This window comes from Lemur catta, chromosome 3 (assembly GCF_020740605.2).
Source record: "Lemur catta isolate mLemCat1 chromosome 3, mLemCat1.pri, whole genome shotgun sequence".
NCBI lineage: Eukaryota > Metazoa > Chordata > Mammalia > Primates > Lemuridae > Lemur > Lemur catta.
The window spans coordinates 118,304,566-118,325,090 of NC_059130.1; the positions used below are offsets into that span (position 1 = coordinate 118,304,566).

The 20,525-nt window shown below is 53.3% G+C and overlaps 1 protein-coding gene and 1 pseudogene across 2 annotated transcripts in view; both read right to left on the bottom strand.

Moving 5' to 3' along the window:
* Positions 1-6,116: 6,116 nt before the first annotated feature.
* Positions 6,117-7,998, bottom strand: LOC123634460 (annotated as a pseudogene).
* Positions 7,999-9,520: 1,522 nt separating this feature from the next.
* TNFRSF1B (TNF receptor superfamily member 1B) overlaps positions 9,521-20,525 on the bottom strand; it is a 35,425-nt gene continuing 24,420 nt past the window's right edge. Inside the window, exons 9-10 of one of the 2 annotated variants that reach the window (XM_045546097.1) lie at positions 15,694-15,901; positions 9,521-11,506 (exon numbers count right to left, since the gene is read on the bottom strand). In XM_045546097.1, coding sequence (XP_045402053.1) covers positions 11,226-11,506; positions 15,694-15,901 — 489 coding nt within the window. In that variant the 3' untranslated portion in view covers positions 9,521-11,225. Of the gene's footprint in view, positions 11,510-15,693; positions 15,902-20,525 lie in introns of both variants that reach the window. The other variant, XM_045546096.1, reaches the window with a different exon arrangement.

Genomic DNA, 20,525 nt, shown 5'->3' on the forward strand with positions numbered 1-20,525 from the left:
GAATTCCATGGGGAGGGATAGGATCCCAGGGGTGAAGTTTGCATTTTAACTATGAATTAATTTAATTGGATTTCAAAGGCTTTTTACCTACCAGAGCAGTGCTCTCCAAAAGAAATACAATGCCAGCCAAATACATAATTTAAAATTTTCTAGTAGCCAAATCACAGGGTAAAAAGAAACAAGTGAAATTAATGTTAATATTTTATTTAACTGTGAACTAAAATAAAATTTTAAGGCTTACCCCTCCTTCCACCAGCTGACTGAATGGACTTCCTCGTGGCCAAAGAATATCCTAAAACTAAATTGCCTGCCAGGAGGAGGGAAGTCAGACCATGCCTCCCTCCCTTCTTGGGGACATCCTTTGTAACTCATTAACAGGCCTAAGGGTATTCCAGACAAACCCACAGGTCCTCAATTTACACAACAAATATATGTCCCATGGCTTATCTCTGATTAAGAGCTTCTTAGAGCTTCTTATTATAGAACATTCCAAGCCTCCAGACAAAGTTTCATGTCTTTAACCAATTACAGGTCAAAGGATTTTTAAACCAACCTATGACCTGTAAGCCCCAACCCCCACTTCGAGATGGCCCAACTTTTCGGGCCAAACCAATGCAAACCACATATTGATTTAGGACTTTACCTGTAACCCCTGTCTCCCTGAGATGTATAAAACCAAACTGTAACCCAGCCACACCCGAGTCCATTTTTTCAAGGCTTCCTGGGCATGGCTCTGGGTCATGGTCCTCAAATTTGGCTCAGAGTAAATCTCTTTAAAATTATTTTACAGAGTTCCATTAACATAACCTAACATATCCAAGATATCATTTCAAATGTAATCAATATAAAGTTACTAATGAGATTATTACCGTAAGGCTGGTGGCGGGCACCCCTCCCTTCCCTAATGAAAAAAAAGAAGAAGCCCACGAGACCTGCCAAAAACAGTAACTACTAGGCCCAGCTCAGTTAAAGAATGACCACACCTGGATGGTCACCCTGATAAAAGCCTCTCCTATTTCTCAACACCTGTCCTAAAACTGCAACAAAGAAATTCCTCACTCTTCGTGCCAAAACTCCGCCAAAGAAACCCCATCCCCCAACTCTAAAAACATATATAAGCCTACTCAAAACTTCTGGGCAGCTCGACTTCTCCGGCCCCTCTCTCCTGGGACCCGTGAACCTTGCCTGGGCCCCTCTCGGGTCCCTTGGGACCCGTTACCCTCGCCTGGGAGCGCTCCAACAAAGCCTCGTTGCTTACCCCTTTCTACTCTGCTCGTCTTTCTTTCTGGGGCACCGACCATCCAAAAACCTTACAGTTACATATAGTTTTTTGCAGTAAGTCTTCCATATTCAGTATTTTGCATCGAGAGGTATCTTATACCTTTCAGTTCGAACTAGCCATGTTTCAGGGCCTCAACAGCCACATGTGCCCAGAGTCTTTTGTGAAAATGCAGATAGCCTGGGCAGGGGTGGTACTGTCACCCTGTGGGAAAAAAGACAAAAGACCAAGAACAGAGAGCACAGCTTAGAGGCCAGGCCCTCATCTTAGAGATGGACATTCTGAGCTCCAGAGAGGGACGGCAGCTGCTCAAAGTTCACAGGCAAAATAGTGAAGGACCTAAGGCACCACCTAGCCTTTGTCCCAAGCAGCCGCTCAGCCCAACCTCCCAGCTTTACAGGTGGCAACTCTAGTTTGTTTCTGAACACAGAGCTCAACGCCAGGCCCAGAGAGAACTCTTCACCTTTAAATCCAGGCTTGGTTGACTTTCTTGTGAAATTCTAAGGAGCTAGTTATCAGGAGCCTCCCACAGTAAACAGACTGTCTCCAGAGATAAGTATCAAAGCCAGCCCAGCCAGCCCTGCAAGCCTCAGCGTCCTCCTCTGCAAAGCAGGGATAATGGGTACCTTGCCTATCCCCCGGGGCAGGAACCGAGGTGAAATTACCCAAGCTGTCTCCCAACTGTGAGACCAGGCAATGCTATGGCACCTCCCACACTGCAGGGCTTGGCCACCCTCCCCAACCTCATATCCCATCTCACCCCGTAGTCCCACGGCTGTCCCACTCTCCCCACACAAAGGTGTCTGCTTAAATGCCAGTGCCTCTGAGACAACTTTCTCAGCCCAGATAAGGAGAGTGAGTCACCGAGAAGTTCATTCACTTGCCTGAGGTCACACAAACGGGAAGTGGTGCAGCCAGGATTGCATCTGGGCAGGTAGGCTGCGAGGACCCACCACTTTTGGCCTCTGTGCTAGTCTGTCAGAGTGCTCCATAATGATGCAAAGTGAACAAGAACTAGATGAAGAATCAAAAAGACGTTCCCTCCCCACCCAAGCTGGCCCTGGCTCAGCCAAACCACTTGCTCTGTCCTGGTTGAAGGAAAGAAATAGGCAGGAAGGGCTGCACCTGGCCATGTCAGGCAGATGGTCACCATGTCAGGCAGGTGACCAGCCTCGGTTGCTCCAAATATACCCCCTTACATGGGACTATCTAGTGCCTCGTCTGTCTCCACAGGTCAGCGGTGAGCTCTGGGGAGCAGCAAGCCCTGGAGCTGGGCACAGCTGGGTCCCTTGGGCTTGGCACTAGCATATGTTCAAAGTCTAGGAGAGGAAGGAGCCAAAGAACACAGAGGACAGCAGCCTCTCCTCCCCAGCCGCGAGTCAATTCCCTGCCCCAGAAGGGAGCTTGTTCAGGTTTCCATGAGCCAGAGCTCAGCTCATTTTTTTCACACATTAACACCCCCGGGCAGGGGGGCAGTGTTGGTGCTATTATTATTCCCATTGTATAGATAGGGGAACCAAACCCGGGATTCGGGATTCGAACTTGCTGTATCTCCAGCCCCTGCAGCCTGGATGTTCTGGGAATGCGCAGTGAGTGAATGGCCAGCTGCCACGGCTGCAGCGGCAAGGAAACAGATCGCACAGGCAAGCCACAGGCAAGCGGAAGGAGGGGCCTTTTGCAGAAGAGAGGGCAGCATTAGGAGCGCCCACAAGAGCCAGGGGACCATGCGGGAGGAGCACTGTGGAGAAGCTACAGGGGCAAGATGGTGGCAGTAGGGAGAAGCCACTAGAAAGTGCATGGGGAGGAGGGAACACAGGCCTAGCCTTGCTTTCCTCCAGTCTCTTGCTAGTGCCCTTTCATGGTCAGAAGGGCTGGAAGCCCCAGGGCAAGGGGTCCAGGGATGGTGGGTGCAGAGGGCAGCCTCCCAGGGTACAGAGCCGGGCAGAGAGGAACCAGAGGGACAGACAGAGAATAATCAGCACATTGCTGGTCTCTCTGCCTCCAGCCTGCCCTCCCCAGCCATCCCCCCAAGGCAGCCAGCGCAAGGGGGCTTCGGGAGAACCCCCACCTCCTGGTAAGCAGTCCCCACAGCCACCCTCCCCAGCCCCCTCTGTCCCTGGCAGCTGGAGACATCTTTCCAAAAGATAAGTCTGGGCCGGGCGCGGTGGCTCACGCCTGTAATCCTAGCACTCTGGGAGGCCGAGGCGGGTGGATCGCTCGAGGTCAGGAGTTCGAGACCAGCCTGAGCGAGACCCCCCGTCTCTACTAAAAATAGAAATAAACTATCTGGACAACTAAAAATATATATAGAAAAAATTAGCCGGGCATGGTGGCACATGCCTGTAGTCCCAGCTACTCGGGAGGCTGAGGCAGTAGGATCGCTTAAGCCCAGGAGTTTGAGGTTGCTGTGAGCGAGGCTGACGCCACGGCACTCACTCTAGCCCGGGCAACAAAGTGACACTCTGTCTCAAAAAAAAAAAAAAAAACAAAAGATAAGTCTGACCATGTCTCCCCACGGGTGAAATCTCTCCAATGCGTCCTTTTTGCCACTGTTCTGCTTTAGCAGGACAGTGGCCACCCTTTGGACTGGCCACACCTCAGCCTCATTTCCCTCTCGCTGAGCCCCACCTGCTGCCCCAGGCCAGGGCAGGCTGGCTCCTCCCTCACTCCGCAGGCCCCTGCTCCCAGGTCCCCTCTCCCGGTATCTCCCTGATCCCAAAGAGCACTCCCATCCCTCAGCCCTCCGTGTCCAGCTTCATTTTCTGATATCATCTGTTGGTTCCTTTTCTTCCCACTCACTATGTAGACTGCTGTACCCCAGCACCTAGAGTGCAAGAGGAACTAAGAGCACGATAAATATTTGTTCCTTCAAGCTTTGGGAGTTGTCAGGATATATTTATGGTATTTAAAGCCATGAAGCTGGGCTAGGTGTGGTGGCTCATGCCTGTGCTCCTAGCACTTTGGGAGGCTGAGATGGGAGGATCACTTGAAGCCAGGAATTTGAGACCAGCCTGGGCAACATAGCAAGACCCCTGTCTCTACAAAAAAATAGAAAAATTAGCCAGGTGTGATGGTGTGCACCTGTAGTCTACTTGGGAGGCTGAGGCAGGAGGATCCCTGGAATCCAGGAGTTTGTGGTTGCAGTGAGCTATGATCACGCCACTGCCCTCATGCCTGGGCAACAAAATGAGACCCTGCCTCCAAAAAAAATAAAATAATAATGAAAAAATAATACAGCCACGAGGCTGGGTGAGATCCGAAAGCGAGTGAGTTGGAGAGGGAAAAGAGGCACAGGGACCAAGCCCTGGGCCACCAACAAGGTGAGGAGGAAATAGGCCAGGAGGCAGAGGAGCCCCTGATGTGTCCAGAGAACCAGGGAGTGCGGGCCTCTGGAGGCCGGGGGAGCAAAGGGTTCCGAGGAGTGGGGACTGATCGCTCGGGTCAAGTGCCACTGGGACGTGAAGGGAGATGAGGACCAAGACCAACCATTGAATTTAGCATCGTGGGAGTCAGTGGAGACCTGGACAACAGGAGTTTACGTGGAGCGAGGGACACAAGTGGTGAGCTCCCAGGGAAATGGGAGAAGATAACTGGAGACAGGGAGTCTAGACAGACAATGTTCTTTCTCCAGGGAGTTTTGCTGGAAGAGTGGTTGAGAAATCTGACAGTACCTAGAAGGAAAATCGTGTGTTAGAAGGTTGTTGTTGTTAATTGTAGTGAAATACATATAACATAAACTGTGTCATCTGAACCATTTTTAAGTGTGCAAATCAGTGGCATTAAGTAATTTCACACTGTTGTGCAACCACCACCACCATCCATCTCCAGAAGTCTTTTCATCTTGCAAAACTGAAACTCTGTCCCCACTAAACACTAACTCCCTATCCCCTGGTAACCACTGTCTGCCCAGGAATCTGACTATTCTAGGGACCTCGTGTAAGTGGAATAAACAGAATTTCTCCTTTTGTGACTGGCTTACTTCACTTAGTGTAGTGTTCTCAAAGTTCATCCATATCATAGCATGTGTCAGAATTTCCTTCTTTAAGGTTGAATAATATTGCATCAAATGTAAGAATACATTTTGTTTATCCGTTCATCTGCTGGACACTTGGGTTGCTTCTAGCTTGTGGCTACTGTGAACAATGCTGCAGTGAACAGTGGTGCACAAATGCCTATCTGTTTGAGACTCTGTTTTCAATTCTTTTGGGTATACACTCAGAGGTGGAATTGCTGCATCATATAGGAATTCTATGTTTAATTTTTTGAAGAAAACATCATAGTGTATTCCATGGCTGCTGTACCAGTTTGCATTCCCACCAGCAATGCACAAAGGTTTCAATTCCTCCACATTTTCACCAAGGCTTGTTATTTTCAGGTTTTCTGATAGCAGCCACCCTAATGGGCGGGAGGCAGCATGTTGCTTTGTAAATGGAAGAAAAGTTAGTATGTTCATATGACACAGGGAAGACCCAGAGAAGAGGAAGCTGATGCAGGCGAGAGGGGAGGGTTGCTGGAGAGAGGCTGAGATCCGTACAGAGGAGAAGCTGCCCTCAGTCGTAAGCCGCAGGCAGGGATGCAGCAGAGGGGTGGGGGGTGTGGTGGTGCAGCCTGGGACGTTCCCTTGTGTTTGTTTTGTTTTCTCAGTGAAACAGGCAGCCAGGCAGCCGGCTCAAGGCACGCTGGGGCGGAGGGCGGAGGCTCGGGGAGAGAGGAGAGGGCGCAGTGTGGTCTAGCTAGGAGGTGAGACGGTGGGTGGATGGTGTGTGTGTGGGGTGGGTGATGGTAGGCTGCGTCAAGGGAAAAACCCAAACTCTGTAAAATAATTTTAGAGATTTATTCTGAGCCGAATGTGTGTGACCTAGGCCTGGGGAACAAGTTCTCAAGAGGTCTTGAAAAAATGCGCTGGAGGCACCCGGATTACAGTTTGGTTTCATACATTCATGGGGACAGGAATTACAGGTAAAATCGTAAATCAATACATGGAAGGTATATACTGGTTCGGCCCGAAGAGTCGGGACATCGTGAAACAGGGACTTATAAGTTGTAGGTGGGCTTTAGGGATTCTTTAGTTGGCACTTGATTGAAAAAGTTAAGCTTTGCCTAAAGACCTGGAGTCGGTAGAAAGCAATGCTTGGGTTAAGACGGGTCCACTGGGATGTTTGAGTTAAGATGGGGGGGGTCTTCTGTCATGTGATGCTATATTGGAATCAGGTTGGAAAGTAAATCACATTATACCAGGTTAATAAAACCCATTTAGCGACATTTTATCATTTGTCGGTGGGACTCACCATGCCCCTTAGAAAGGAATTTGGGCAAAAGAGAAAAGATCAGAGTTCGGTCCTCAGCTGAATAATAGCCCCTGCAAAGATGTGGACTCTGAATTCCTGGAAACTTTGCAAGATCTTGAGATGGGGAGAGTATCCTGGCTTATCTGGGCGAGTCCCAGAGAATCACAAATGTCCCTGTAAATGGGAGGCAGAGGGAGACTTGACTACTGAAGATACTACGCTGTGTTCTCTTTGAAGATGGGGGAAGCGGCCACAAGCCAAGGAATGCAGGTGCCTCAAGAAGCTGAAGGCAAGGAACCAGATTCCCCACTAGAGCCTGGCAGCTGTGGCTATACCTTTTTTTTTTTTTTTTTAATTTAGATATTGCTGACCTTTAGGGGTTGGGGTCATTTTCACACAAACATCCCTGTTACCAGAGGCTCTTACTCCATCCAGCAAACTTGCTAATAAGGAATCTCTTTCTGTTGAAGAGTATTTCTGTACTTGTCCTTCTATAAATTCAATGGGAAAAAGTTGTGGATTTTCTGAGTCACAAACCAATGCAAACACTTCTCCTAAAGGCTTCAATGTTGCAATATTACAGGTTGCTGGATCACGTTCTACTAAATATGTTTCTGTAAGTGCTAGAACTCTTTTTACAGGCTCCAAATGTCTAGGTGACATCTTTTGGACTACAATCTCTGCTAAAGACATTATGGATTTATCAGTGCTGTATTTTCCAAAGTGAAGATTCAAATATTGCTCAAATTCTAAAGGTTCTTTCCTGATCCACAATGAAATACCTGTGTATTACAGTTGCCAGCGTGGTGTATCGTACTTTTGATAATCTCTTCTCTTTGCTCTGATGCAAATAAATGCAATCTACTAATCCTCCATAAAGGATACAAAATCTTCCTTGATAATGAGAGAGATCTACAAAGCCTTCAATATTTCTATAGTCATAGGAACAGAGAATTTTGTTAGTTGTAGGATTAATTTGGTCAAAGTCTCCAGGAGTTACCTCCAAAAGTACCGGTTTTCTTGTTATCACTCCAGTGATGCTTACAGCAGTTATATCTCCTTCCTGTCATTTTTTCCTGTCTGAAAAAGCAGTTCTAAATCCCAATGCTTCTGTAAGAAGTTCTGTTCTGTGCTCTGTAGAAAATTTTACAGTTTCTGACTTTTCCCACTGCCTTACGCAATGTGAGTTTGAACTCCATTCCTTGTTCTTTTCTAACAGGGCTGATGCTGCAAATGTCTCCATAAGGCCACTGATTTGTTACTTCTAAGGTATTGGGATTATATGCAGTAATCACATGGTTTCCAAACTGGAAAGACATGCTTGTACTTCCTGCTCCATGAATGTTTTGTTGTATAGAAACATGCCAGATCCTTATTTTCCCTGATTAGGTTCATTCTGTGCTCAAACCTTCTCGGGAGGCTGGAGAGGCTCCAGCCGGCTCAGCGTCCACATGGGATGAGGTGCCCTCGGGCCTCCTGGCCCTCACCACTTCCCCTGTCCCCCACCGGGTTCCTGGTGCCTCCATGGCGCTGCCTCCCCGCCCCCTCCATCTCCTCCCTCTGCCTCTCAGAGACTCACTTACAACTTGATTTTAGACGTCTGATCCCCAGAACTTGAAGAGAACGAACTCGTGTTGTTTTAAGTCACTAAGTGTGTGTGGTTTGTTACAGCAGCAAGAGGAACTATTAATAATACAGTGGGGGTGGCCGAGGGGGACATGCTGTCACCACTGGGCAGCACCAAGGACCCTTTGGAGTTTAACAATCATGAAATCAAAGCAAGAGCAGCCAGCGTGGCTGGATGTCAGCATGCTGCCTCACCCAGGTGTGGCACACACAAGCACCGCATTTAACCAGAGAGCAGCGAGGCCGGAGACAGACCAGGGAGCCGTGGGTGTGTACAAGGGAGAAAACAACCGCGGCTCACAGGTGCCAGTGAGGGGGAAAGACAGGAGGCAGCAGGGGCGGGGGCAAGTGGGATGCTGGGAACGGGGAGTACGGTGTGGTTATCCGCAAGACCCAGGTCTCAGGCATTGGCACCAGCTACATCCCCCGGGCCAAATCCACCTGCTGCCTGTTTGTAAGAATAGTTTTACCAGAACACAGCCAGCCCCTTCTTTTATGTATTGTATACAGCCCTTTTCATGCTATAACAGCAGAGTAGTCATTACAGACCCCGTAAGACCTGCCAAGTCTGAAATGTTGACTCCCTGGCACTTTATAGAAGTGTGTCCAGCCCTGGTCTGGGGTGGAGGACACAGCCGTGGACGAGAGGAGATCCAGGAACTGGGAGGCGGCGTGTCCCACCATCCACAGATCCTGAAGTCACGAGAATGAAGACAGTTGTACCAAGTACCAAATAACAAGAAATAATGGCGAGAGCCAAGAATGACGGCAGGTGACCAAGGGGTCTCTCTCCCCTCCAGGCCTTTAAACTCAGAACTCCTTTTGCCTGCAAGCTCCTCCTAGCCCCTTGCTGTGGAAAACTCCTGCTCATCCCTCAGGAATAGGTCAGAGGTCAGCACCAGAACCCTTCCCTGACAAGCCCTCTGTGCCCCCAGAGTCCTGTGCTGATCTGAGAAGCGTGGGGCCTCCGGGAGAGCAAAGCCTCAGTGCCTGGGCAAGGAGGTCAGCTGCCTGTGGTCTGCAGAGACCCCACCCCAATCTCCAGAGCAGACTGAGATGAGGGACAAGGGCATATTTGGAGACCAGTTGGGGGGGGGGGGTCCTGAGCAGGAAGTTCGGGCTTATTGTGCCCAGTCCCGGGGAGAGGGGGGCAGCTAGGCTCGAAGCAAGGGTGGCTATGACGGAGGTGCCTCTGTGGTCCACTCACAACAAGGGCCTGCCAGACCTCAGTGACCATGACCCCGTCTCCCCCTATACCTTGGTGGTGAACAAGCAGGACCACAGACAAACCTACCCCAGACCCCAGCCAGAGCCAGGGGTCACCGCATAAAACAAACGCAAGGTTTATTCACAAGCAGGAATGCTGTCCAGCATACAGTACGAACTCTCATGGTCTTGGGATCAATCCAGCGGGGAACGGAGGCCACACCCAGAAAGTCTCCTTGAAAGTCACGGCTGCCGGCTCTGCTCCGGGATGCAGAGGCAGCCCGAGGTCCTCCCAGCACTGCCCACCAGGGGGCAGACGCGCCCCACCGCCGGGCACGGGCCAACGTGAGCGGACAGGGCCAGTCCAGGCACTCTGACATGCGATTCCAGGCTGGGAAAACCCTCTTTGTCTCCATGGTAACAGCTGGGCTCTCCCACCCGCCAATAGTTCCGCTGCCAAGTTCAAGTCCAGTGGAATTTACCAACATGGGGTCCAAGTACCTGAGACTGGACTGGCCTCTTAAGGAGTCGCCCATCTCCCTTCCAGAACCCGGTCAAGGCCTTCTGAGTTCACCCTCTGCCAGGCTCTGGGCAAGTGTTTGGAGGGGGCTGGGTTGGCTCTCTGATAGGGAGGATCCATTGACAAAATTGATGGCTTCGGCTGCTTGGAGGCAGGTCGTTCAACTTAACGACCTTGGCTGCACAGACCCACGACACACAGACACAAGGTCGGCACTCGGCTTCTCACATCCACTCGGATCACAGTGGCCACGTACCGAAGTGGCTCAGCAGCCCCCCTGGGGCCGGGGGGGGGCAGGGTGAGAGGCGCACACCCCTCTGGAAGCAGGAGGAAGGTCCAAGCTGAGGTAGGAGGAGAGAGATGCTGTGGGGCCTCAGTCATCTCCAGTTCCTGAAATTCCCTGATCGGCGTAGGCGTGGCCTTGGAGCACCCCCCCAGACGGTGAGGGAGGAGGGTCCCGCGGTTTCTGGAGTGAAGCAGAGGGGGCAACCGCAGGGGAAGGGCTGCACGTGGCCCTCAGAGTCTGGCTTCGTTTGCTGTTGGCTTGTTTGCCTGCGTGGTACTTACTTTTTTAAAATTTGCTACATGTTAAACTTGGAAGATTTCTGGTTAGGAGTCTGTCGTCTTGCCCAGGCCGTAGCACTGCATAAAGTTGCCTGCCTGGACCTCCTGGGCATCAGATTCTCCCACCATGGTACAAAAGGACAAGCTAGCAGAAGTGAATTTGGAGGTGGTGCTTTCCAAGAGTCCTGAGTTAACCTGAGGGAGCCCCGTCCCCCAGAGGGCTGCCACCACCTCCCCACCCAGAACCATCTGACCGATGGCCTCCTCCTGCCCTGCCGGGACCGTCCTGCAGTCTCAGCATTCAGGCTGAAGCACAATCCTGTCTTGACGGGTGACTCATGCAGCGTCCCTCCTTCCCGGCAAGCCCCTCCAGCGGGGAGGATGCCAGAGCATCTGGAAGCCAGAGCCAGGCCAGAGCCCAGGGTAATAAAAAGAAAACACCACGGGCTCCAAAAGCCAAGCTCGCAGGTCCAGCTTGGGGGCAGGCCTCGGGGAGGCAGGGACTCGCCCAGGCTGTCCTGCACATCTATGCCCAGCCAGCCTTTCGAGAGGGACACAGCGAGACAGCGGAGGCTTTCCATGACTCACTGTCTCATCCCTCAGCCTGCAGGTGAGAGAGAGGCTGGGGCTAGAGGGGCCACTAAAGACACTTGGCCTAGAAAGAGCTACAGAGTCCTGGGGGTGGGGGCCTAGAAGGACCGGGACCCCTTCACAGGGTCACCCTGCCAGGGGTCAGGCCTGGTTAACTGGGCTTCATTCCGGCGTCAGGCACACCCAGGGGCAGGGGCTTCTCCTCGGAGCTCTGCAGCAGAGTCTCTGGAGTCTCCAGCTGGGACTGAAAGGCACACTCCTCCTTGGAGAAGGGGACCTGCTCGTCCTTCGGGGAAGCCGAGGGGCTGGCATCTGTGTCTCCCACCGTGGAGCTGGCTTGGGAGGAGCACCGGGAGCCGTGGCTGGAGCTGCTGCAGACGTTCACGATGCAGGTGACGTTGACCTGGGTCCCGTGGCCACCAGGGGAAGACTCTGCTAAGCACAAGATGGGAGGGGGGTGGTCAGTCCAGGGGTCTCAGACTGGGGGATGTTTTCACAGCCCAAGAGGCAAATTAAGACGTGGGAAAGAGCACTGAGCCAGGAGCCAGGAAACCAAGATTCTAGTCCAGCTCTGCCGTGTGACCTTGGGCGAGTCACTTAACCTTCGTGGGCCTCCGTTCCCTCACCTGCCAAGTAAGAACAGCATTACTGCCTGCCCAGCCCAAACCACCGGCAGATGGGAGGCGCCAATTATATAAAGAAATGAAAGTGCTCCAGGAACAAAACCTACTCCCTGAAAAGAATCAGAGAGGTGAGCGGGGACAGGAAGTGCACGTTCCAGAACACTGGTCAAGCGCTGAGGACGCTGAGTTACCTTCCCATGCTGCTGGGAGGCGTCGGCAGCCCGGCCACGCCCACTACCTTAATACAAGGCAAGAACCCTGTCATGGGCACATTATCCACGTGACACAGGATCAACAGGAAAGGGCCTGGAAATTGTGCCTTCACGGAGGTGAAACACTGACTCTGAAGTTGTCTTTATTCTCAGCAAATCTTTTTCCATCACGTAGAGCCGCCTCTAGGATTTCCTAAATCTGGGATTCCAGAATGGGGTCAGGGGGTAGTTTGTCTTCATCGCCGAGTCCAGGATGTTTGCAGTCTGACAATTCTGGGTTCAAATCCCTGCTCTGTCTCCCATAGTCTTGGCCAAGTCACTTAACTTCTCAGAGCCTCAGTCTGCCCAGCTATAAAATGGGCATAACAACCCTGTATGTCTCCGTGCAGGCAGAGGTGACTCTGTCTTGTTCACTGCTGCATCTCTGGAGACTACACCCCTACTAGAGACAGAGTGACACTCTCAATGCACCAGGGGTTGAACACTTGTTTGGCACCTGTGCTTGGAGAATTATAGTCATCTCAAACTAAACTCTTTTTTAAGAGACGGGATCTCGATGTGTTGCCTAGGCTGATCTTGAAATCCTGGCCTCAAGTAGTCCTCTCGCCTCACCCTCTGGAGTAGCTGGGACTACAGACGTGCCACCACACCTGGTTTCAAACCTTGCTCTTGGTTCCAGCCCATCTCCCCTCCGCCTGCCCCTCTGCACGGCAGTTCAGTTCCCCGCCACCGCACCCCCCCCAGCTGCTTGGGCCCAGAGTCTTGGACTCGTCTTTCCGTTGTACCCCACAACCCGCCCATCAGCAATTCAGCAATTCCTGCCTTGACTACCTTCAAAGATCACTTAAAGTCCCCACTGCCCTGCTACTGTCCCATGCGAGCCTCCACCCACTCCCAGCTGGACCGGTGGGAACATCCTCCACCTGTGTCCTGGCTTCGACCCCCTCCCTCTTCTGAAGTCCGTTCCCCGCCAGCAGCCAGAGCTGCCCCTTTAACTTGGCAGGTCACTGCCTTGGCTGCTGGCAAACCCGCAGGCCTCACCACAGCCCACAGAGCCTGGCCTGGCCCGGAGCCTGCCTTCTCCCACCCCTCTCCGCCGCTCCAAGACCTTGCGTGGGTTCCTGCCAGCCACACTCACCTCCCCGCAGCCCCGCAGCCCCGCAGCCCCCGGAGTCATCCATGCCTCAGCTCCAAGACCCCCCCCCCACCTCCTCCCTAGAGATGTTTATCTCCCATCCCCCGACCCCTCCACCCCGCTCCACCCACCACTCCCGGGTGCGCACTTCTGTGATCTCCGGGGGCCCTGGCTCCTGGACTGTTTATTGCTCATTTGTGACCCCCCACCAGGCCCTGAGCCCAGGAAGGTGGGACTTTTTGACTGTTCTCTGCTGTGTTCTCAGTGCCTATAACAGGGACAGGTGTTGATGGATAAAAACCAGCCAACAGGTATGTTTTGTTTTTGGCGGCAGTAGTATTTTTAAGTGAATCGGCTGCCAACATTTAAGATTCAGGTGTTTATATTTAAAAATCTGGATTTATGGATTCCCTTGGGACCAGATGCTGGCGCTCTGGCCACGGCAGGCCCACATACCTGAAGCAGTTGGCAGGGAGGACTTTGGGGTGCAGGTGCGCCCCGCCTCTCCACCCAGCCCCTGCGGGCAGCAGTCTCCTAACTGGCTGGGGAGGAGCTGGATGATGGGCCAGCGCTTGACACACAGCAGCCCCTCACAGAATGACAGCTGCTGCCACTGCCGCTACTGCAGGGATCTGCCAGGTGCCCAGACACGTGGCAGCTGTCTGATTTCCGGTCCTTGCCCTGGCCCGGTTCCCCTGACTCCAGGAACTCGGGGGAGCCTGGGAGGAGCGTGGGGCTGGCCAGCTGCTCTGCTCAGAACAGGCTGGGGAGGGGGAGGGCTAAAATCAGAGGGCCGGAAGGAAATTTCCACCCTGAGCCTCCGCAGCACCCAAATGTCACCCAGAGTCACCATGGCCTTTGCATATTGCGAATGAGACATCGCGGGGGCGGACGGGGCACAGCCCGGGGGTTACAGGTTCCCACAGTGGAGAGGTGTCAGGGGTGAGGGAGAGGGAGAGAACAGAGGCAAGGCAGCGTCAGGGAGAGGGTCGGGGGACTCCTGGGAGAAGGAACACAGAGCAGAAGGGGCAGAGGGTCGGGGACGGGCACGCATGCTCAGGGGTCCACTCTGGGCCCAAAGAGGAAGCCACACCAGGTGTAGCTAAGAAATCAGAAAGATAAATTCAAGAGGTGGACAAAGGCCAAGAGTTTAGATTTGGAGTTCAACAAATGCTTAGGGCCACCTCTTCTGTTCCAGGCACTGATCCAGGCCCTCCCTGAGGGGCCCTAATGAGACATCCCACTGATGAGGGTGGGCTAGGATGGGGCAGACAGAGTTGGGCACACTAGCACCTGTGGGCAGTCAGGTGACAGGTAGGAAAGGGTGTTGCAGGCAGAGGGTGGCATTATAGGCAAGAGGAAGGGGTGCAGCCCGCCAGGGGAGCAGCAGGGTGGGTGCGAGCCTGGGTGGGGTGTGGGGGGAGGACTGCAGCTGTCAGTCCCCATCTGGAGGTGGCCCAAAGGGAGCCTGGCCCAGTCAGGTGCCAAGCCAGGCACAATGCGGCTCATCTTTCACCTGCCCTGCCAAGGAGGTGCCCGGGCTCACCTCTAGATGAGGAAACTGAGGCTTGGCAGGGTTAAGATTCCTGCTCAGATACTCATGGCATCAGAGTTGCTGGGCAGGGATCTGGGAATGACCCAAGTTCATGGTCATTCTCTGAAGTCCCACTGGCCACCACTGCTAAGTGAGAGTGAGAGACACAGGCCAGTAGACTTGATCTCCCCACTGCAAACAAACCCAAGGAAACCCCAGGGTTTCTGGGGGCCCTCTCTAGTGTGGGCTCTAGAGATGCCAACCAGGGGTGACATCTGTCACAGACCAGGTCCAGGATAAAATGCAGACTGTGTAAACAGGACACAGTCCCCACAGTCCTGGCTCCTCAAGCCCAAAGGGACCCAGGAACAAGTCACAGTGAGTAGAGCCCTGGAGGCATCATTTCTTCATCCATCTCCCAACCCAAGGGCTCTGGAGCCCGACAGCCCAGGGAGGATTCCTGGTTCTTCCATTTACTAGCTGTGTGCCCTCGAACAAGCTGTTTAACCTCCCTAGACCTCAGTTTCCTCGTCTGTGAAATGGGAATAACAATGGTGACTCTCTCTTAGCATGGACGTGCAGGGGAATTTTATGCACATAAAGTGCCCAGGACAGCGCCTGATACGCCATACGCCTTCAGTAAGTATAAGCTACTATTATTGCTACTGTTACTAGCAAGATGCAGTGCTGGGCCTGTGACACAGGGATGAACGAGATGATCCAGGCTTCCCAGGAGTCCCCAGCCTGGCAAGGGGACAGGAGGAGACAGGCAGTGGCTACGCATGCAGCCTGACAGTCCCAGGAAGGGGACGCAAGGGCCTGCGAGCCTGGAGGAGCCAGTCCAGCCAGGAGGTGGGGGGGGTGTTGAGGGGTGTTGGGGAGGGGTCTCAGGAAAACTCCCTGCCGGATCTTGGGAATTCCAAGGACAACTTGGGATTGTCCAGCCGAAGGAAGGGTCTTCCAGGTGAAAGGTCAGCATGGCGGAGGTGGGAGGGAACTCGGTGGGTTCAGGGAACTGAAAGAAGTTCCCCGTGGTTCGGCCTCACCGTGCCCTGCGGGAGGCTCCCAGAGGAGAAGCTATGTCAAGCAGGCAGGACAGACAGACACGCTCTTACCTGAGCTCCCGGCGCTGGCCCGGGCCTCGGCAGACCCACCGGCCTTCTCGGCGCCTGGCGCCTGCGGCTGGTTCCCGGTGGGCGCCCGGCCGTGTGCGGCGCTGGCCGAGCTCTCCAGGGAGCTGCTGCTGGAGCTGGGTGCCGCCGTCAGCAGGTGCTGCTGCTCCGGGCCTGGCGCCCCCCGGGCCTTATCGGCAGGCAGGTGAGGCTGCACGGGCGGGAGGAGGGAGAGCGGTCAGCCCACCGGCCTGCTCTCCCCCTCCTCCCCACCACCGCCTGCACCTCCTGCCGTCTGCACTTCCCAGCTCACCCACCGCCTCTGCCCACACCCACACGGCCTTCCACACGTGGGCGCTTTGGGGAGGTGTGACTCTCCGTGGTTTGTATGTTTCTGTTATTAGCAACCAGCTGCGCCAGGGGAGCGTAACCCCTGTGAGGGCTGGAACCACGTGGCCCTGTTCACCAAACAGTCTGAGCCCTGGGGCAGGATTTCCATCCTCATTTTACATAAGGAAACAGAAGGAAAGCGACTTTCCTAAGGTCACCCCAACCGCACAGAGAGATGTGGCTCAGCCTGGCAGCCAAGAGCACGGACTCCAAATCCAGCCCACAGGAGGGCTGTGTGACCTTGGACAACTTGCTTAACCTCTCTGTGTCTCTATTTTTCATCTATAAAAGGAGAATAATGACCTATCTCATAAGGTTGTTGTGAAGATTAAAAGCTGAATATTTTTAAAGTGCTTAAAACAATATCTGTTACATAGTAAGCTCTACACAAGAGTTTATTAAATCAGAAGTAGGCAAAGTACTGCCCCTGGGCCAAAACCACCCTGCCACCTATTTTTGTACAGCCTGCAAGCTAAAAATGGTTTTCACATTTTTAAATGGCTAAAAAAAATATTTTTTTTAAGAATGATATTTTGTGACAGGTAGAATGATGTGAAGTTCAAGTTTTAGGGTCCATAAGTAAAGTTTTATCGGAATACACCACTCTTGCTTTTTTACATGCTGTCTATGGCCGCTTTCCTTCTCCAAAGGCAGGTTCAAGCAGTTGTCACAGAGACCACATGGTCCACAAAGCCTAAAATTTTTACTATCTGGCCCTTTGCGGAAAAAGTGTGGTGACCCATCCAGGACAGGGAGCCCTTTCACTGGGGACCGTCAGCCGTGCTGTCCCAGCTCCCCTTTCCAGAGTCCACCCCCAGGATGCTCTGTGACTTCTCCTGACATGTTTTCCCCATAGAATATCATAATAATCATAAAATATTAGCTGCCATTTGAGTGCCACCTAGCGCCAAGCACTGCGCCAAAGTTCCCCCAGAAACTCCCTCTATGGAGCCTTCCAACAGCCCCGTGTTGTCCTCACTTTGCAAACGTGGAAACAGAGGCGCGGACAGGAAGAATCACAGAGGCTGAGGTCACAGTTCGGACACAGCACAGCTGGGCACCCACAGCGCCTTTCCTGGGTGTCTGGGGTTTCAGCTCTGGAGACTCAAGACAAGGTCCCCATTTCCAGACGCTGTGCTGGGAGCATCTGGAAATTCCACCCCACGGCTGCTGTCTGTCCACACTGACTGCACAGCAATTTAAGGCCTTGCATTGGGGTTCTTGGTGATCACTAGATGCCCAGAAACAGGGAGATGGCAGGGGTCATGTCCTCACCAGCTGCCCTGCCCCTTGGCTTGCCCAGGACGAGAGAGAGGGTTCAGGTGGAGTGAGGATGGAGGCAAGTGAATGGCTGGCAGGACTCACCAGCACAGCAGGGGGACGTGAGGGGGCCAGAGGGCACAGGTACACCAGCCCCTGGGCATGGCTGAGACCCGCCCTCAACTCCCTCAGCTTTGGGACTGGAAGAATCCTGTGCAAGCCGTCCAGTGGGGCCATGGGGGCCCAGAGAGGGTGAGTTCCAGGCTCAGTACCACACAGGTGGTCCGTTGGAGGGACAGGACAAGCCCAGAGCAGTGTGCCAGGGCTGTGTGGGGCCACTGTGCCCTCTTGCTTCCCCAGGAGGCCACCCACGGGGCTGACTTCCCCAGTTTTGGAGGAATGGAAGGCATTTCAAGTTCATGCTGAACCTTCACTCAGGTGGTCTAACCTTGACCACTCCCCGCCCCCCAGCCCTGCTCTGGGCTTGGAAGGGGAGGAGGAGCCTCCAAATGTCATTCCTCACAACCCCCAGGGAAGGGGCTTTTCTGGTCTGTGCCTCACCCTCTCTGCTGGTGGCTAGCGCCAGGCAGAACAGAAACCCTCAAATGTCACAGCCCGCCTCCCTCCTCCAAAGCCACAAGCTGCAAAGTTCAGACAGGCTGCGGGTGGCACAGAACCTGAGTCCTGTTCCTTGGGCTGGGACCCCAGAGGGGTGGAGTACTGAGGAGGCTCCTTCAAAACACAGGCTCCCAGCCAGCCGCCAGCTCCCTGGGCTCCCAGCCTCTCCTGCTGGGCAGAAGCAGATACCCTGGCAAGAGCCACTGGCTGGATGCCCCAGGTTCCTGCTGGGTCCGTGTCTGTGTGTGTGAGTGTGAGTTCACAAGGCTCACACACCCCTATCTATAGCCATGAGGGTGAGTGAAGTGTGCACACACACGTCTACGAGTGGCGCGGTTAGTGTGTGTGCTGGGGGTGGTGAGGAGAGGCACTCCTAGGTTTGTGTCCCAGGCCACTCTCATCAGCTGTGCCACCTTGGGAAAGTTACTTAACTTCTCTGGGCCCAAGTTTCCTGGGCTATAAAATGGGGGCACTAATCATACTGCTTGTGTGTTGCAGCATGGCTACGAAAATAAAAAAAATTCAATACTTGCTAAATGTTCGTGCTTGTTATTAAATGTGAGCCCCTGCACGAGCGTGTCCGTGGGGGTGACTGTGGGTGAGCTCACACATGTGCATACACTGGTCTTCTCTAAACAACGGGAAGCCACTGTCCCTGTGCCCTGGGAGTTATTTCTGCAGCAGGAGGAACAGGTTGTGCTGAGTTGACAACACTCACCTAAGCCCAGCGGCCTGACTAGCAGGCAGCCGGGGAGAGGCGTGGGGCACAGGCTAAGCAGGGGGCCCGGCTTGCGGGTGGGAGCCCAGGGCTTGAAGGATTTGTGGGAAGGTGGCCAACCTCTGAGGGCTTGGAATAGCTTTGAATGTCTCCCCTGGCAAAACCTGCAGATTTAGACTAAGTTTCAAGCCTGGGCTATGCCACTTACCTAACCATCTAACCTTACACGGGAAACCGAGCCTCCTCTGTAAAACGCGGTGATGACTCTCTACCTCGCAGGGGTGTGAGGATTCAGCGAGAACAGCTCAGGGACCCCGCCAGTGCTCAGACCCATGCACGTCTCTTCCCAACTCCATATTCAGGAGGGCCTTGGTAGCTTGACCACAGTGGGCGTATTTACACCACAGAAATTAGCAAACACCACACACCAGGGTTTTGGAGTTTCCCCCCACCGGAGAGCCGGTTTTCCACTGGTTTATCACTGGGCTCTGCGTACACGGCGCTCAACAAACGGGGTGCTCACACGCAGTGAACGGAACCTCGGCGGAGGGAAAGGGGAAGCGGAAGCTACGGGCCACACCCAGGACATCTTCCCTGCACAGAGGTTGGGAAACACTTGGTTGGGAAAGAGAAGACGCAGCTGAGCTGCTGGGGCAGAGCCTGGAGGGGACACTTGCTCTATGTGCCACCAGGCAGCAACTGTCAGCATCACTGAATTGAAGCCACAGAAAGGCAGAAGTGGGATTCACGCCCTGGGAGGATGAGAAACAGTCCGATCCCCACTTAAACACTGCAGAGCACTGGGCTGGGAGACATTGCTGTGTGACTTTGGACAAGTCACTTTCCCTCTCTGCACCTCTTTTCTTGTCAGCAAAATCAGGAGATGAAACCAGTCTACCTGATTTCAAAAGCCCTCTGTAAACCTCAGGCACTGGGACACCCAGGGCTGAGCTTTTCCTGGTCACAGTGGTTCTCAAGTGGGGGGGATTTGGCCCCAGGGGATACTTGGCAATGTCAAGAGATTTTTGGTCGTCACTGCTGGGTGGGGGTGCTACTGACATCTACTGAACGTTGCTGAACAGCCTACAATGCACAGGACAGCCCCCCACAACTAAGACTTCTCTCGTCCCAAATATCCACGAGGTTGAGAAACTCTGCCCTAGCAGGACAGGGAACACGAGGTAGCTCCATGGACTCTGTTTCCTCATCTGTAAAATTGGGTAAAAATCCTGCCCTGCCTACCAGGTTTGAGGTTGCGGCAGACACTGTGTATTGGCTCACCCCACACCCACTTCCAACCCCTCTCCCTCATCCTCCTCTTCCATAGAGGCTGGGAAAGCAAAGCACCCCCTTCCCCAGCTTCCCTTGCAGCTAGGAGTGGTCACATGACACAGTTCTGGCCAATGAGATGAAAGAAGTAGTCTACCCAAGGCTTCTAGGGAGGCGTCTGAGTTACTGATAAAGGCAACATGGCCGACCTGGCCATTCCCCCTCTTTCTGCCTCGAACCCAGAGGTCACATACTAAGCGATGATCCCCATCTTATGACATGGGGCCACAAGCGAGAAAACTAAAGCCAACACACTAAAGGTGGCAGAGTCTAGCGTTCTGCTGGCACCACGGGAAGATACGGCTGAATCCACTCCAGCAGACGCCAGCCCCTGGCTTCTTGGAATATGAGAAAAATAAAGCCCTTTGTTTGAAGTCACCTGTAAGTTTTGTTCCTTGCAGCCGAATGCCTTCCTGATGGAGAACCAACAAAATACTGTGACACTACGCTGTTGGTCTGTTTCTAACAAAATTCCTTTACAGACCCTACTTTATAAAACAGATCAAAGGGGAGCTGCGTT